The sequence below is a fragment of the Watersipora subatra genome, chromosome 3 (assembly GCF_963576615.1).
Source record: "Watersipora subatra chromosome 3, tzWatSuba1.1, whole genome shotgun sequence".
In the NCBI taxonomy this organism is placed as follows: domain Eukaryota; kingdom Metazoa; phylum Bryozoa; class Gymnolaemata; order Cheilostomatida; family Watersiporidae; genus Watersipora; species Watersipora subatra.
Genome location: NC_088710.1, coordinates 51362183 through 51381154, shown reverse-complemented (window position 1 = coordinate 51381154; position 18972 = coordinate 51362183). Strand labels below are relative to the sequence as shown.

Genomic DNA, 18972 nt, shown 5'->3' with positions numbered 1-18972 from the left:
ATAGCTTTGAAAGCTTAAATGAGAAGCTTGAACATATGTAAGATAGTATCAATGTTTACTGTGAGCTCATGACTGCACTGAAGTTCAGATCTAATGACAGTTGCACAACACCATGAGTGAACTTATATTACTTGGTGCATATGCTCATATTTCTGTTATTCATAGTAGTATTTTCAAATTTGTCTATTCATTTGCAGTATGTTGTATCGAAGTTAGGTGCATGACCTATGTTCTTCCTATTTCATACGATCAAGCGTGTAAGTAGCAAATATATTATCACATTTTGAGACTGCTCTAAAGAACAACATAAAAATGAAAACCATTATAGCCATAGATTTATTGTTATATTGTTTTATTAAAAAATAAACTAATATTTTAAACAGCGAGTGACACAAAACTGGTCAGACAAATCCTTGGCAATGAGTACTAATAAAAGCTGTACAAATTGGGTAATACGATAGATAATAACACTTAATAGATCTCAGGTATCACATAAATTTACAACAACAACGCCTTTGATTTGTCTTTTCAAGTAACCACAGATAATCCACGGTACATTCCATGTCTCACTAAACTCGACAAAGAGATATTTTGGCAAACTCGGACTTCTTGTGCCAGAGGTATAGTCAAGATCATCGTTACAAATATATTCACATACAAGAGCTTCATCAAACAAATTCTTGAATATCATTGCTTTCATTCTATCTAAAAATTCTCTGGTGCCTCTTTTGTCTCTCATCTCTGTGCAGCATTGCCAACTGTTACCAAAGTCAAAATTCTGCCTATCGATTTTGGATGAGCAAGCTTTCCGTAGGCCTATATGAATGGCTTAATCAACCGTCAAATACTGGTCATGTTAATCTCTATAAAAGCTGTATTTTCTAATATATATTATATTGTTACGGTGATCTATCAAGAATTCTCTGTTCATCGTCAGGCTCGCTAACAGGTGGTGTATCGGGTTGATAACCGTCTTCGCCAGGGTATGCTGGAGGCGTCGCAGTTGGTTTATAGTTCTCATCTGCACCAGTCATAAGCGGCTCATTGTCTGACCTGCTAAGAGATCTCATTTCTTCATCTAACACTACAGGCACTCGCTTCTCAATGTCACTACTACTTTGTCTCGCAGTTCCAGGAGTTTTTTGAGCTTGTTTTTTTCTCACACATATGATAATGACGACAATAATTACTATGAGGACAATCACTAACACAACGATAACAATTATGGTCACTGTGTTGTCTTGCTTGCTTGGTTGTGTTACTACTTCTTCCAACGTTTTAGCTGATTTTGGTGAAATAGCTGATTGACAAGATCCCATTGGTAGAAAATCAATCTCCTTTATTTGGTAAGGACTCAATAGATCCACAAATGAATCACTGATACGGTTGTCATTGAACAATACATCAATGTATGTTTGTAGCGCTTCTGTGTCACATTCGAGTGACCCATCACTTCTTGATTCTCTGAGAGAGAACTCTAAGATCACTGAACCTGACTTTGCCCCTCTGAAGCTCACAACTGAATTCGGAAATGCGTCGTCTATCTTCTTATAGAGCTCAACCTGGGAATCCAGATTTGAGGCAAATTGCTGATAGTTAGTTTGAATATTGAGAGTGATAAGATTGGTAGAGTCTTTGGCGTTGTCTTCTAACTGTATCTCAATTTCCGCTGTTATTTTGTGATCTGCAGAGTCCTCAACGACAAACTCTAATTGTGGTTTGTAGTCAAATGGACTCCACCGCAAGATATTTAGTTGTCTACTAGATGTATCATACGAGATCCAATTGGCGGACCCTGCTTTTCCATCAACGAACAGGTTCATCTGAAGCTTAGACAAATCTCCATCTTCCTACAAACATACAATATTATTCATGACAAGCAACAGACTAGGTGTTTTGTTATTAATTTGAATAGACATGGTTGACGCTGTAAAGACCCCAAAAGATTTAATTAACAGTTAACACCGATTAGCATAGCTGATTAGCTGCAAAAAACAATTAATTACATGCGAAAGAGTGCACGGCCTCCCATCAATGTAGAAAATGAAAGTCTGTCTTCGAGAGCCATGCGTGATGAACTCATCTCCCGATAACAATGGTGATTAAATCTTTGCAAACCAATTTTCACCTGCCTTTTACAAACGGAACTTTGGGAATTAATTGAGGCACATGGCTTCAGCTACGGTGACAGCACTTGAATAGAGCTGATGGCTTGGCATACTGTATCAGCCATAGTTGATCAACTATTCGACTGGTGATATATGACCTGTCGCTTCCTATACAGTAGCTGTATCCCTTAAGAAAAAATTTATCTATATAGAGATAAAGCCACCTACCTGGTCCATGAATAAATCAATAGGTACAGTGGACTTATAAAGTTCTCCAAGCTGTACCCGTAGTGGATTGTAAGCAGATATTTTATATTCGTTCACTGTTGGTTTAGCATCATCGCAGGGAGGTAAACTTTCGACGAAGTCAATCGATGAGATGTGCAATGCTCCGCTATCGCTGCCATAAAGAGGCACATTTTGTCCTTTCATTTCTTCCAACATCTCTAGAGTTTGCCTAGAAATGAGTGTTCACTGTATTGATTAAATTCGACCCTCTGTGCGACCTTGTGACATAGCCTTATAAGGTGGAAAAATTAGCATTGTTTTAATAGTTTTACCTATTTTTTCTCAGAGGACATGTGTTTTTACGACCCATGTTGTCACCCACAACAAGTTTCGTTGTACCCCGTATACTGCGGTCAACGTCCTCTGTTAGGATGCTCTTGAAGGACCCTTGCTCTTGCAACGTTAGAGCTATATAAATCGGGCCTGCAGGTTGGCTCAACACTGTGTCTTCTTTAATGCTCAGTGTGTATTTCTAAAAATGATCCATAGCTGTAAAATATTTCAATTGTCTATGACCTTATGAGTTGCTCGCACAACCCCGAGTACCAGTTGCACCAGAATATGACATAGGAGTATATGACTCAAAGATATGACAAATAATATTGTGGCAAGTTAGGAACAGAACCTAGGAACAAGATGAGATGGCTTGTAACTCAAACTGCTTAGCAGACATGAATTTCAAAATAGACATGTCTCATTTTGGCACAGCTGTAATTCATACATTTCCCAGAGTTTGAAATAATTTTTTTGTTTTTTGTACAACAACATTGTAAAAGATTTAGGTGGATCTCACTGAGTTCCAGCCCACCAAAATACATTGGAACAAGGATTATTACCGTAGTAAGCTGGCTCTTTTTGGATGGCATATAAGTAACTTGGATGGTGGCCGTGTTACTGGCATCAAAGGGGTCAGTAGCCGTCAGGCGCAATGTTTCTCCTGTACTCTCTAGAGCTTCATTACCAATGCCCACTAGCTCCCTCCTTTCTTCATTTGATAAGTAGATCAATGTCCAGCGCTCTTGACCATCGCCCGCACTACTTTCTACAGTGTAAGTCAGCTGTTCTCCTTCCTGCAAGTGAATGGAAGGAAAAAAACTAGATTTAAATTCATATAAAGGTCGACCTGGCTTTGTCTTATACAATATATGAAGAGAATGTTCACATGCTCAAATGGAGGTAAGTATAAAATCAAGCCCTTATTTGAAAGCAAAAATCTTGGGCTCCTTTTTGTTAATTTCAGGAAGGAAAATAGACTATTTTCTTGAAATTAGTTACATAATAGCAGTGCATAGAATTAAGTATCATTAAGGCCATTGAGTATCAATCCTTTGTATGTGTCTTGTTGATGGTGACATATCTAAGGTCGTGGAGGTACTAGCTCAAAAGCTACAAGATCCTTTCGGAAATTTTGTTTCTATTATGTGACCCACTATAATGGTGATTTTTACCAGAATTATGACTAAGCAAAGAGATGAACTGATAAACTCAGATAATCAGAGTATGCAATTACCATTGCATTTACAAAGTTGGACGCGAATCCAAGTTTTGCGTGAGAATTTGGCGACGACCTATGCTGTGCATGTTACAAGAATGCATTGCACTTAGATCAACATGGGAAGGAACTTTAGGTGAGCGTGTCAATGAGAATAAGCCAAGCGATTAGAGATTGAAATTTATAAGCTCTATTAGAGTGTTGCCAGAGAGGGATGGCTGCCTTTTATACTAGTAGTACCAGTAGTACATGATGCTGTGTAAACTGTCAGGAGTATCACGCGATTCTATTGACAACCCCATCGCTATTGTTTGCTTGGCAGTCTTTTCAGCTAATTCTGTTTACCACTGAGACTCGTTAACAGATAATACAGTTAATAACGAATGGGAAACCACTCTACGGGTAGGAACAACTCCTCAACACAGTTATTAGCATACAGTAAGAGATGCGGGCAGATGTGAGGCGCGAGATAGTAGTGATCGTTCTGTTCAATATTCACAGATACTTGCATCAGAATAGATTGCAGGTATTTTGTAAAATTCCTTGGCATCGGTGACAATGATACTGCAGTAAAGTATTTTTTTAAAACAGGTGAGCCAAACTTGTAAATATGCATTGTGAATTATGTTCTGTTATAAATAATTCATGATCTTGGCAGTAGTGTACATGACCAATATTTCACTAACATAAAAACTCAAAAGCTTTTGTATTTATATATGTACAGTGTATAAATTTTATTGGCATTTGTAATCATAAAAAATGTTGTTGATTACATGCCAAAAAGAAAAAAAAATGAACAGATATCAAGAAGTATTAAGTGAGTTGAACAAATGTGTTTTGAAAGTTGGTAATCTAATAGTTTTGCAGAGGAGTTAGGATAGTGAATTAATAAATAAAGAGCAAAGATACCGCCTGTAACGAATCAAGGACCATACTATTATGAGATGTTATTTAGTTTTTTAGGCGTTATTCGGTTTTTATGAATTAAATGGGTCAAGGAAAAAGACAAGATAAGGAAAATATTTCTGAAACTCATGAAGATGTAATTAACAACTAGTTGGCTGTTGTCTTAGTTGTGATATCTCAATTTCATACATTGATAGAAACTCCAATAATATCCAAACCGTGAGGGACAGAATAACTGCTCTTCATGACACCACCAATGGGATTAAACTCTGAGGACCTCAACAGGGTTGTCCCTAGCGTTTTACTTACCGGATCAGTAAAGAGACCATCTGGCAGCTGCCACCTTACAAGCTCTCCCACATTCGCTGACAGCTCTGAGACCAGGATTTCTTCATTCAACACTGGCGGTAAATTTTCAGGCTTCGTCATTGTCTGTAAAACAGAAAAGTCATGCATATTATGCTTACTTTTAACAAGTCTATAAAAGTGACAGCTTTATTCATCGAGGTATGCTAATGGATTGTCGCTATAAAACGTTACGAGTTAAGGACTGTGTTACCTGAGATTTGTGTGAGATTTGAAAGACAGTTTATTTGAGCAGAATGTTTGTGTGAGCTTACAATAAACTGCATTATGTTAGAGAGAAAAGGCTTTCACTAGCGGGCTCATCTCCCAAGCCACTTCGAGTACTATCAAAAAACGGTAAAGATTCAAGTTGCAGTTGGTAATCTCCATCATTATTTGACCCAAATTGACCTCTAAAACTATAGCAAACAATCTAGGATTGCTAGAGAGCTTCTCTTGACTGCACCACAGTTTATTGTGTCTTATCACCAAAAGTAGCCAATATTTCAAATACTACCCACTCGACGTTGTTTGTTCGCAACAACAAAAGACCCTTTGCCTGTACAATTCTAGTAGGTATACTCGTGAATCTACAGAAATAATAGAGCCAATAGAAAGGCTACAGGTACATTGCGAGTCATCATTTAAAGGGGAGTTCAAGAATCTAGATTAACCAACTCAACTTACCGTCGCCGGGCTTGGTAGAGCAGTTGGACTCCTACAAAAATACAAGAGACCTTTTAAGACATAGTGAGTTCGTAAAAACCGTGAGTGAGAAAAAACCTTCAAAAAGAAACGAGATCTTTTCAGATTGTACATTTAATTAGGTAGAAGGAATGCAGATTGAGCTGAGCAGTTGACGATACAGATCAAGGTTTACCATCAGTTAAGATTAGAGAAAGCAGCGTTGAATAGCGCTCACCATCTGAATCAAATGTAACTAACATGTACGCCCTTCACGATCAATGGCCTAGATATTGGATATGTAATTAAAAACTGATGATGGAGAACGCAAATTTTCGTGTTACAGACAGTAAACTGGTTTACAGATGATTCAATACTGTCTGATTAGAGTCGACACGAAGGAGAATCTCGACCTGCTAAAGACTTCAAATATCCAATTCAATTATTTCACCAATAACGAACCTCAAAGCCTATCTGATCTTCAATTTTCTACTGTGAAATTTCTGCCCATGTTGAGTTGATTAAGGCAAAGACATCTGTAATTGCATTACAAAAATTGATTCACAAAGAAAAGACCGGTATTGTATGTGCGCATGGTCGCACATGGCACATGTGAGTGTTTTACTTTTGTGACTTTTCTATGACTGTTGGAACCGCAGGGAGCGTGTTAGATGCTATTAGTTTGCCATATTTCCTGAACGAGCCCAAATATTATTTCTGTTATCGACTCTCATTGAAAGGGCCTATCGAGCCTCTGGGAGCAGACTTTATTGGCAACTGCAGTATGATTATAGCTTGTATCACAAGGCCTTTTGCCTGTCATCAGACAAGTGCATTGTGGAAATAATAACAATAACGCTTGGGCCTTTTCAGCTTGTTAAACAATTATTGGACATAAACCTTGTCTAATAATATACTGGTTAGAATACAGCAGCTACTGTATTCATTAATAAATGCATAGCCTGTGTTTCATGATATGCAACTATGTTATTATTAACGATCAATAGAATTTATTGCTGGCATGTTTATAGAATTGTGACTGAGTTTATGTGTACTAAATGGCCCTGAATCATGTTTGCTCCCGTCTGGAAGAGTTCTACAGGTTTATGAAAGGTTTAAAATGTTGCTGTTGTAATTCCTTAGGCTATATATTAACTCGGGCTATATATCTCGACCGAAGGTTTTCGCAAGTTGAAAATACCTAACAAAAGGTTGAAACATCCGTGTAATAAATACAGGAGAAATACCATTTGGTTGTAGCCTCTAAAGAAACAGCAATACCTCTTGTTGGTACAATTTCCATTGAGCACAACCATAGTCAGTTTTTTCAGGTGTACATATCCCATGAATATACATTTATAAGTAAAAAGAGTTGACAGCAAATGATTACTAGTAATCTGGCAGCCGCTACCAGTCTTAGGATAACTAAGAACTGTAATAGTCTGTAGTAACTACTGTATTTATATCCATACTTGATTACGAGCACATTATTATAACTATGTCCAGAATAAGGGTATTTATCTTCCCACAGATATGACAAGCATCATTTTCCATTCCGAGACACCAACATACTACATTCACTATTATATATTTCCATTCATCAACTTTCTGTTACTACATCAGTTCACTATGCCGACTCCTTTGCTATACTACTAGATTACTAACTTTTAAAACACTTTGGTTCAACCCACTCTATTGTTCCGGATTTTTGGCTTCTCATTTATGTTTTGACATGTAACAGAAAACATTAGTGTGTAGATGATTGCCAATGCCTATAAAATGCTCTACACAAATGCTAAGTGTAACTGTTGCATCTATACACACACGTTTATACTTACGGTGTTGATGTTGTTGTTGTTGTCTTTGTGGTCATCTCAGCCGTCGTCCTTGTGGTAGTTGTGCTGTCTTCTACAAACACAAAAAGATGTCTGATGTGTGAGATGGCATAAGAAGGGCTGGCATACAAGCACTCGCATGTTTATGGCCTACAACAAAATCAAACGTATTACCAAAGCTTGGAGTTGATTTCAATTAATTCAACCCAAATTAAAACAGGGGTGGTGCACATGTGAGGAACCTCTATTCTTTTCTCAAGATAGTATAGAAAGCGTGAGCAAATCAAAGCTGACCGGTGCACTAAGCCAAACTTATCAAACAATGCATAGGAATGTCACGCAATAATCGCAGCTTTAACTTTATCATTGAAAAGAATTACGGAATATTTTGATTTTAAGGAACAAAGACAATGAATGTACATGTATATATGATGGATTTAAGGATAATAACAAGATAGCTTGGTTTGATTATGAACACTTGCAAGGGCTTTGTCCCCCTCGTTAGTGTATCGAATTACAAAGTCATACGATAACAACAATAACGATGCTTCTCGGTCAAACTCGGAGAAGGTCTGGCGATTGAAAGCTTTAAAGAATGTATTTCTGCAGACATAATTATTATCTCTTTTGTTGAAGTTCAATTGAATAAAGCAGAAGTTTTTTATCCAACTCGCCATAACAATGTTCGTATAATGGTTGCCGCAAGCATAAAATGAAAGAAAGTATTAATGGTGCTATTGACTTTTGTTCTGCTATTGTATTGTTACATTTTCAAGTGTTGGACACATGTCAGGCCTGAGTGTGCTAGACAAGACTGCGTCGAAACGAGTGCTCAATGAATTACTCATCCACAATTAGGCATGTTAACAACTTGAACTGGGTGTAGCGAAATTGTTAAATAACGTAACGTAATTGTCATGTAGCTCGGTCCAGCTGCCTTCCTTCTTTGCTCACAACTCATTAGGCAGCATTTAACGCCTGTGTGGGCTTAGCTTGTGATCATTGCTTTACCAATTATAGAGACTTACCAATAAATGGTGTAGGAGTTGCTGTTACCAGAACCTGCCTCTTCAGTCGTCTTTTCGGGAGAACCTTTGGCTGGTTGCTTTGTACCTGCCATCCACTCACTCCAGTCTTCAGTACCTTTCCCATGCTGCCATCTTTAGCTGTACTTTCTAGCTTCTCGAGGATATCCATGTGATGAGTCTTCACCGCCCCGCATCCTACCAGCCAACTAACGGCACTTAAGCTATCACCAGAGGAAGAAATGTCTCCGTTACCGGAAACAAGAGCGTGAGTAGGGTCCAACAAATCCGATGGCTTTGACACAGAGATATGGTCTGCTTTGAGGGAGAGATGTGCTGTCAGGTCTTCTATTAATCTCACCTTTTCAGCAGGCATCATAGAATCAGTATCAGCATTTAGTCGCACGTAGACGACGGTGATGGAGTCATGGGACTTGCATACGGTTGGCTCATCTATATTGACTGGCTGAGCGAGTTCATATTTCGTTGGTTCCGTGACAGTGACAGCAAACATCTCATTGTTAACCGACAGGATGTAGGTGCCCTTGTCTTGAGAGCCAGGTACGCCAAGCAGTCGGCTTTTGTGTCTATCAAACACCAGCCACGACGGTAGTCCCGATTTTCCCACCTCGTTTACCTGCGCATAGGTATATTATGATGGCTTTTTATGGTTGAAATGGATATACAGTGCAATCAAGGCACTCATATTAGCCTATATATATTAGTTTTCTTGTTTTATGAACTTAAGAAAAGTGTCGGAGACCTAATTCCGATCGCAAGCTGTCACACAATGCTGCACTCAACAGAGAAATAATTTACTGCAAAGGTGTCAATAATATGACAATGTAAGCCTAGCATACCGCGCTCAATTAGTTAACAATTGATGTAGTTATCTGAAATCATCTTCTATGCAGCCAGCTATTAATGCTACCACTCCTATCGGGCTTCGTCAAGTACAGTTGCCTACCTAACATAGCATTTGAGAGTTGCCATTTAATGTGAACTGTCTAATATATACTGTATATATGAAGGTATAATAAAGTTTAAATGTCTGCTTAGAATATCTTTGTTTCTAGATTCTGTCAGTTTTATGCGCTTGCAGTTCTCAGGATGTTCCAGACTATGGTAAAACAGCCTGAGGAATGCAAACGCATGAAACTGACAAGAAACAAAAGATAAGTAGATATTTAAACTTTTTATTATACTTTTTTACAATCTCTATTAACTTGGTGAGCACTTTTTAATGCAATGTTTAAAATTAAAACATATGGAGCCTTTAAAAAAATTAATAGATAGTTATTGCCATGCCTGTCAGAAACGCAAGAACAAAATTTATACAAAAAAATCCTGAAAGTTCTACGCATAGCGAGTATATATTGTATCTCTTTTGACAAAAGATTAAAATAATTAGCACTACAACTTTTGAGTACATCTTTTGGTAAGTGCAAAATAAAATCATCACGTTTTGGATATATCGGATAATAGATCTTTGATAGTTGAGAGTTAAAGCATATCTGTGATGTATGAAGAAGTTAAACCATTCAGTATTATGAATCCAGCAATGTTAGTAAGCTAAGTTAACATATCTAAATGTTAGTAAGTTAAGTTAACATATCTAAATGTTAGTAAGTTAAGTTAACATATCTAAATGTTAGTAAGTTGAGGTAACATATCTAAATGTTAGTAAGTTAAGTTAACATATCTAAATGTTAGTAGGTTAAGTTAACATGTCTGGCAGTAAGAGAGCATCTACTGTTCTAAATATAAACGTAGATGGTACGAAACAAGGTGGTATCATTTGTAAATTATATACAAACCAAAATTGCTGTACAAAACGATAGTAAGTTATTATCACTATTTATTAGTAAAATGATTCTTATTGCTCAACTCACCGTGAGTTCTTGACCAGCAAAGTCATTCTGATTCAGACTGTATGTGAACAGCTGATTAACAGTTGCCTTGGCATCATCCAAAGGAAGAGTTCCGCAAACACATTGGAGCATCCACAAAGCAACTACCAGTTTCAAAGGCTGATCCATCTTTAGGCATCCACCTGCAGCGAGCGCATTCTAGTAAATAAATTCTAACCTGAGATCTTAAGGAGGTTTTGACTTAACTGGCGCCAGAAGCTGCAGCGAACAATGTAAAAGTCATTATCAGTTTACATCTAGCCAGGGAAACCGTATGCCAGCTTGTTCCGAGTTTGGTACACGCTTGTCACCACCCCTAGCAGCTAGCAAATGTTCTCCTTAAAAAGTCATCAGTAATTATTAGATGAATAGAGACAGATAAAGGATTTGACAGATGGATACAAACAACCTACTCATCACAAATATATGCCAACCATTGTGAAAGATATTGATTATATTTTTGGCTAAAATTGCGTATTGGTTAGGAAATAAGCTGTCGAGATGATATGAGTTTAAAGTTGAGAAGCAAACCGGTAACTAGATATCAGAGAGCTACGTAGTGATCAGAGGCTCTTTAAGGGAATACAGTGACTGCCCGGAAATCAATAGAGTAATTACATGCTATAATGAAGCGTTGCTTCTAGTGTATGTTTAGCCTTCGATTCCACATGCAGTGCTCTCAAAATTTTAAAACCATACAACATAGACCTCAATGTTTAAGTATTTAGAAATGTATGGTATAGACCTCATTGCCCAAATATCTAGAAATGTACAGTATAGACTTCATTGTCCAAATATCTAGAAATGTATGGTATACATGTAGACCTCATTATCCAAATATCTAGAAATGTATGGTATACATGTAGACCTCATTGTCCAAATATCTAGAAATGTATGGTATACATGTAGACCTCATTTTCCAAATATCTAGAAATGTATGATATAGACCGGAATGTCCAAAATATTTAGAAAGGTGTGACATAAAACTCAATGTCTATTGTATTTTAAAATGTATGACATAGACATAGAAATATTTACAAATGTATGACACGGACCTGTATTTTTAAGTATTTAACAATATATGATGCAGGGTCATAGACCTAAACGTATATTCAGCTGCTTGACAGATGCAAACAGAAAATAATAATATGGAAATAAATGATAAACTTCTGCCAAGTTATGCTTGAAACAGTTCCAAAGCATAGTTTGCTGAATTAAGTTTTGTGATGCGGTTTAGCCACGGCCTGTGTAGTTTACAGCGCATAAATACATATACACTGACTATGCATATGGTAGACAGCATATCACACCTGCTATATTCTGAAACCTGTCTGGTCAGAACCTTTGCACACGAGACTCCCATTGCGGGGATGCCTCGATGTACGTGGCATGTTGCTAAGTGATTTTGCCATCTAGCCATGCAAAGTGCTATATGCAAGGCTTTCCTTTTGAATAATGCATCACACCTGAGCTGGGAACGCCGCACGAGGAGTCAGGTTTATTTGTTGTTTGTGTAGTGCATGAGGAAATTGATATCTGGCCAAGAATGTGCGCATTGCCCACAATTCCATGTAATTTCACACAATTAGTCATCAGCGGCCCAAACGGCCTGAGCAGTTATCCGCTTTCACTAAACAAGCATAAATTGATACATAGAAGGTTGGTTAAGGCTGAGACTCCCTTCAAGATATCAGACTGACATGAGAATGCTCAGTTGAGTAAACTGACAGCTACCCAGAATTGCCTAGCCATAGACTATTAATAGCCAGCATTTCCTAACAGGTCTATAGCCAGGGTTCCTTGGCACGAACTATAAGCAGGGTATCTTGGCACAGACTATAGCCAGCATTCCTTAACACGACTATAGCCAGGGTTCCTTGGCACAAACTATAGGCAGGGTATTTTAGCACCAGCTATTTAGTATCCAGCTTTCTTTAGCATGGCCTATAGCTAGGATTTATAAGTGCAGACTATAGCCAGAATTTCATTTCACAGCCTGTTGACAGGTTTTCTTATCGTCCAGCTTCCTTAGCTCAGACTGTGGCTAGAATTTCTTAGCATTGACTATAGCCAGAGTTCCATTTCACAGCCTGTTGAGAGGTTTTCCTACAGCCTAGGCCCCTTAGCATAGACTATACTCAGGACCGCATAGCATGAATCGTCTCATGTCTATGTCACTGCGAGCCAACCTATCAGATTACGGCTCTGCTTCAGGCACTTAACTCTTACTCATTACAAAGACTTTGAGGAGTCATTTTGGAGAAAATTTTTGAAGTGTTTTGTTTCAAAAGAATAGAATGCATGATATTGGATGGACAAAGGATGCGCTCGCTCGTCTGACAAAACCAGCCAGTTAACTGACAGGATTATCATGTCCTCACACAACGCTAAATGTATAACTTTACTACCCTAAAGCTACCCTGTCACATCTAATATATTCTATATTAGAACTCAACGCTTTTGCAAGTTGGCGCTAGAAAAAGGTATGACAGCTTCCTATTCTAATAAATAACCTAGATGGAGAGGCAGCGAATTGGCTGGTGAAATTACAATCTTTATTATGAGATTATTTATAGCAATAAACGGACAGAGCATTCTCACAGTTCTCAGTGCCCACGGGATTGCGTGCGGTTTGGCAGCAGGCAGAGCGTTCAATAACTGCTCTGGGCAATTGTGTATGAGGTAAGAATGAGAATGGAGCTGCTCCGCCCACACACCGCTGCTTGAAAACTTCTTGCAGGTTCTTATTAGGAAGTAACCAGTTGTCACGGCGTGAGAGGCAATAAGCTCTGTTCATAAAGTAAAAATGAACCGCCTGTTCTTAAGTATATGGCTAGTAAAACACTCGGGCAGCAATTCACCAGCCCCATAATTGCATTCAGATGCTTTAAAACGTTGTATCAAATTATCTTAATTACAGAGTATTAGGTGCAATGAATAATGTCTAACTGGCCGAGTCATTATGCAACTCAATGTAGTTGCCCTGCCATATCAGCCTCCCACATTGTCACCAGATTGTGTAAAAAATTGACACTAATCTCATCAATAACTTTGGTTACGCTAATATGCATGTAACGCCTGGTCACTTCTGAGAGCGTGCTGCTTCGTAATCAAGTCTTGGCATGTCCCGTGTCACAATTACAAGTTATGTTAATGTATGGGGCTACATGAAATCCTGTAGAGACGCCGAGGCATCGCAACTTGACTCATTGATACCTCCAGGTTATAATAGTAGCAGATTTTTTGTAATATTTAGTAAATTAACGCTGAAAGTGAAATCTTTCAATCGTTGACAATTAGCGGGGTATGTACGAAGCGCCAACCTTTGCCATCCAAAATGGTCATGAATGGAGTTCAAACTGCCAGCTTTGCAACCGTAAGTCCACAACCCACTCTTCTGACACTCAAATATATCTAGATGTATCCGGATGGTAGCAGCAGCTGCAATTGTTTCATTTTGACAATTATCAAGCTCAGGAAGTTGATCAATCCCCTTCAAGAGAGAATTAATTCCATTTGCATAGGAAATAATTAGAAAGAGCACTGATAAACCATTAGATGGACAAAAGGACTGATGAAGAGGATAATGACAGTGGACTGATGTTAACAGTCAACTTTTGCTAATCCTGAGTTGGTCTATGGCCTCCGGCGGTAACCCCAAGGATTTGCCTTCTTCGTTTCTCCAGTCTAATGAATGAGGGAGATAATTAGGCCTGAGCTGCTGTATTATCATTGGCTACCTAATTGTTTTCATTGGCTGAAACTAAAAACTCATTTATATACACAGAGATATTTAGTGCAGGTAGCAAAATAATCAGCGAGACTATTCGGGCTTAGTATCAAATTATTGTCATTAGTCGGTACAGAATGTTTGTACGAGCTGTGAAACACGGAGAAGCATTTCTCCAGTGTCAGATTGCTATGAGACAATTGGAATGCCATAACAATGGAGCGTAAGGTTAGACCCCTACCCAGTTTGATCTTCTCAAACCACGAGCAGCTCCTTTGACCAATTCTTGATCCCTTCAGAGTAGACGCGGTTCGACTGAAGAAGTTTCTGAAAAAAGATACAGCTGAATCTTAAGATCTTTCAATTACGTGTCATGATAGAATTTAACAACTGTCTTTAATTAGCTTGCCGAGTTTGTTTAACACTCGTGGAATTGGGTGATAATTGAAAAACTATATTGGTTTTCGTGCGCTCTTGCATAAGAACTGTTCCGCTAGCCAGTCGTCTATATAGGTCACTACGGAGAAGCGAGGCGAAAAGTCAATCAGCCTGAACATTTGGCAAAAAGACCTGAATGAATAAAAAGAGTATCAGTAACGCGTAAAGTGCTATGAATGAGCTCAACATTGTGTTTAATCAAATCACTAGCGAGCGATTATGTAAGCACAATGCAACTTGTCATAAAATGTAGCCAACGATGTTATTTATAAACTACTTTACTTAAAGGTTTCTCAAGAGCTTTGTTATTCCTTCAGGTGCCAAAGCTATAGACTTCCGACAAAGTTAATTCATGCTGGAGATCAGTTCAGCTTCTATGGCTCATTGCAGTTTCGTGAGGAGCTTGTTAAAGATCTACTTGCGTAAAGTTTAAGTAGATTTTATTAGAAAGTATCGGTATTTTTCTGTCATTTGAGGTGATCTGACTGCCAGGATGTTTCAAGATAAAAATCGACAAAACTTGATCGCAATTAAAATGCTCAAAAAAGAGTACATGGAAATGATGTCACAAGTTGTTATCGTTGCTATAGTTGATATCGGCTATTGCTTTCAAGTTTCAGCATTACGCGTCTCTATTCTGTCGGTCTCTTTACAACTATATACATCATAATTGCACTTTCACTTGATCTGAGCATTTTAACTACAATCAAATTTAGTCGATTTTAATCTCGAAACATCCTGACAGTAAGATCACCTCAAACATCAAGAACAATCAAATGATAGAAAAACACCGATACTTTCTGATAAAATCCACTAAAATTTTGTGTGAGCTCATCTTGAGTCGGGGATGCAAGAGCGACAATTTTGAAAAGGATGGAAGCCAAGAGACAGTTTGTCTGATAGCTGGCTGTTTGTTTGCACTCTTATTGTTAACGAGATGGAAGAGCTACTGGTACACTCGAGTGTAGAGTCTGTATTCCGAGACACGATGCAGGGTCCTAAGACAACACCAATTATTCTTTTCAGAATGAAATCCTTCGATCAGATTTTGAGTAAATATTTAGTTTACGGACCTGAAGCGCAAGGTGATGGTGCCCTTTTCTGGGATAGAGCATGCCCTGTGGCTATGATAAGAGCAGGATTAAAAATGTTGTGGTACAACGTATTGTTTTTAGTACTCGTGCGCTGATAGAACAGGCCAAGTCAAGAGCCGCTTCAGGTACAGATCACACAAAGACTACATATCAACTGTGTTTACGTGCTTCGAATCGATTTGGAGTTGCTCACTGCCGACAAATTCGCACCCTACTATTTCAACTATTCGGAGTTCTACTATGTTTATAGATCTTTCCAAGACTCACGATGCTCCTTCACGCATCCTTAAAAACAAACTTGTTAAAGTCAACTCGCTTTTTCACAGCGAATGCCTTTGCACAAATTTAGAGAAGCAAAATGGCGTCAAATGTATTCGGATTTTACTGTTTATAAGATTCGGAGTGAAGCATTTCTGAACCCATTTCAAGCATGAAAACATAGCGATTGAGTGAAATCGTAACAGCGTGAAAGAAAATATTAGTGTTAATGGGAGATCAACGCTGCGATTGAGCAAGACAGGTGAAAATGATATTGTAGAACATACCGATATCTATTTCCGATATATTTATAAAGCTCAAATGATACATATAGCCAGCTGCTTGTCCATCAAGAAGTGAAACCGAGAATTATTAGTTATGAACCTGCTTAGGAACTAATTTGTGATAATTCGGTCCTAATGAGGTAATGCATTAATAACAACGTCAGACAGTTGGTACAAATGACTAAAGCATGTGCCACAAACAATAAAAGCTGTGAAAAGTGGACATATTCCCTCTTCGCTTTATAGTCCTTCTGCGCGCACAGATGTTACTAGGCTAAACAGATTTTGTCCTAGCGAAGCATAAGGTGGCCGCAGACGCAGAATACTTCGTTTGGCTTTTCGCCGCCACAGTAGGTGGGAGATTTGGAGGAATTTCTTACTGTAGCTTAATATCAAACATCACAGCTGGAGCTGCCTTTTATCTCCCCTACTTCAGTATTACGCTAGCTGTAAATCAATACGCTCTGAAATGCTCGCGAAACTCGCCTCATGCTCTTTCCATTGCATTAGTTGTAACTCAAATTAAATCATAACAAGCAAGATCGCACAGTCCAAAACGTGTTCTTAGCAAAGTTTAAGAAAATATAGTAATGAGTAATAAAAATTTGCATAGACATCTCGTCTGTCTTTTCATATGCTTTGCATGAGCTGTTAGAAGCTGATTATCTCATAATGGTTGCAATGCTTGACTCAACAAAGTAACACTAATCACTAAATTAATATAAGAGGGATATCAGAAACACACGCATCATTGAGCCATAGACAGGCCTTGTTATGCTATCAAGTGCAATTTATAGCACTTTTTCAACCTTTGTATTATAAATAAATAATGTAATCTCTAAATGTATTATAGCTGTGATCATTAGAATAAGTTAAAACAAAAGACATAGGAAGTTGCCTTCCTTTCACAATGAATCATTTCACGATTGGCATCTGATGGACAAAGCACAGCTGATGAGTAACACCAGGAGACCTTCAAGATATCTTTTTCAGTTCAAATATGAAACAAAAGAAAGTGTACCGGAGCGCTCAATGGTCAGGAAGAGCAACCTTGTGATACAATCATGATGAAAAGTTGGTGATTTAATGGGCAAAATAATTCTTGCTATAAGAGTTGTGTCTATCCGTCTGCCAAAGCCACAAATACAGGTTTGGAAAATAGATTGCTTCAAAAGGATATCAAACTCATGACATTCAGCCCGCTGCCATCTGCACTAATTGTTCACATCTATTATTTTAGAATAGCTGTGCACATACTTATTATCTGCACTTTATTACCACACCTGATGATCTCTCATGGCACGCCGGACAGCCAAGGCACTAGTAATCATAAAAAAATAAGAAAGATTGTTCATGATATAGTTTAGCCCAAAATTCATAAAGGTCTTGGCAGCTGCCATCTATAATCATACAGGGTGATTCAAAAAGATTGCCTAAAAAAAACTTGTAGCCATAATTCTACAGTGATTAGTTCGCATGCAGAGTACACTGTTAGTTTGAAACATTTGCGTTTCTTTTCTTTCTGCATGAATCACACTGTGTGTGTCGCACACATTCAGCTTTCAAACCTCAGCTGTTCCTTGAATGCCTGATTTCCGCAATGATACGATGTAAGTGCTCCGATACCATTGAAAGCAAATACCATCTACTAGCTCTACTAGCACTGTTGTCATTATCGTAATAAAGATATTCATCAAAAATGTTTTTTAAAAATCTATATCTTACCAGTAGAAATGATTTGGCGACTCGTGAGTCCTTCCTCGGCTCAAGGGAGAAAGCAACGGGATGAAAGTAGAAGTCTGAGCAAGTATTTCTATAGACAGATGTTTTGAAGAATGAGAAGTCAAGCTGTCCCACGAGCCAAAACACCCATACTATATTGACACACGCTTCACAAAAACCGCCTGAATGCACTGCTGATTGCGTATGCATCCAATAGTCACTCGCTTCTGATAAGACACACCCCTTTGCAGACTTGCAGTAAGGACAACTCCCGAGTTTGTAACTGAGCTAGAAAGGCTATAATTGATTAGCTAGGCTGAAGGGAGTAATACGCAATGATCTGAATGTCTCATGACCTGCTGACTTGCCGATCGATGACAGCTCATTAGTTGAGAATGATTTATTCCATTTGCATTTTTAGTCTCTGAACAGATTTCGTACAGTACTCTTTCTCAACACAGCTGAAGTATGGGAATGCTTCAGTTACCCATAAGGAACAGTATTTATGCAAACATTTCAGTAAGCGCACTGAATGGCACCCAACAAGAATTTAAAATTTTCTACTAAAAACGTTAACATTTAAAAACTACAAATATTTTAGCATTCAAAGATATTTAAAATAACATTAAAATGAAATATGATGTTTTTAGCATTTCTATAAGTATAAATAAAGGAACTCTGGCATAGAATTTCCCTTGTAAATTTTTTACCTAATCAATTTTTACAGAAATAGAGTGAAGTACAGTTTACTGAAATAAACTCAAGTGAGAACAACTCCCAAATAAATTTAGTTCAGGCATTGATGTAAGACTGGAAGCTCTTCAAGGCATGACCTATTTCCACATCAAGGTGA

At 38.0% G+C, this 18972-nt stretch overlaps 1 protein-coding gene across 2 annotated transcripts; it reads right to left on the bottom strand.

Annotated features, from left to right (window-relative positions):
• Nucleotides 1-318: 318 nt before the first annotated feature.
• On the bottom strand, nucleotides 319-18261 carry LOC137390031 (dystroglycan 1-like). Of its 2 annotated transcripts, XM_068076256.1 has the most exons (11): nucleotides 18123-18261; nucleotides 14565-14650; nucleotides 10576-10736; nucleotides 8687-9320; nucleotides 7662-7731; nucleotides 5827-5854; nucleotides 5104-5226; nucleotides 3233-3466; nucleotides 2669-2868; nucleotides 2337-2565; nucleotides 319-1850 (listed from the first exon to the last, which is right to left on the bottom strand). In XM_068076256.1, exons 3-11 carry the CDS (start codon nucleotides 10720-10722, stop codon nucleotides 900-902), a joined length of 2616 nt encoding a protein of 871 aa, XP_067932357.1. In that variant the 5' UTR covers nucleotides 10723-10736; nucleotides 14565-14650; nucleotides 18123-18261; the 3' UTR covers nucleotides 319-899. The 2 variants fall into 2 exon arrangements, with proteins under 2 accessions (XP_067932357.1, XP_067932359.1); XM_068076258.1 differs by lacking the exon at nucleotides 14565-14650.
• Nucleotides 18262-18972: the final 711 nt, after the last annotated feature.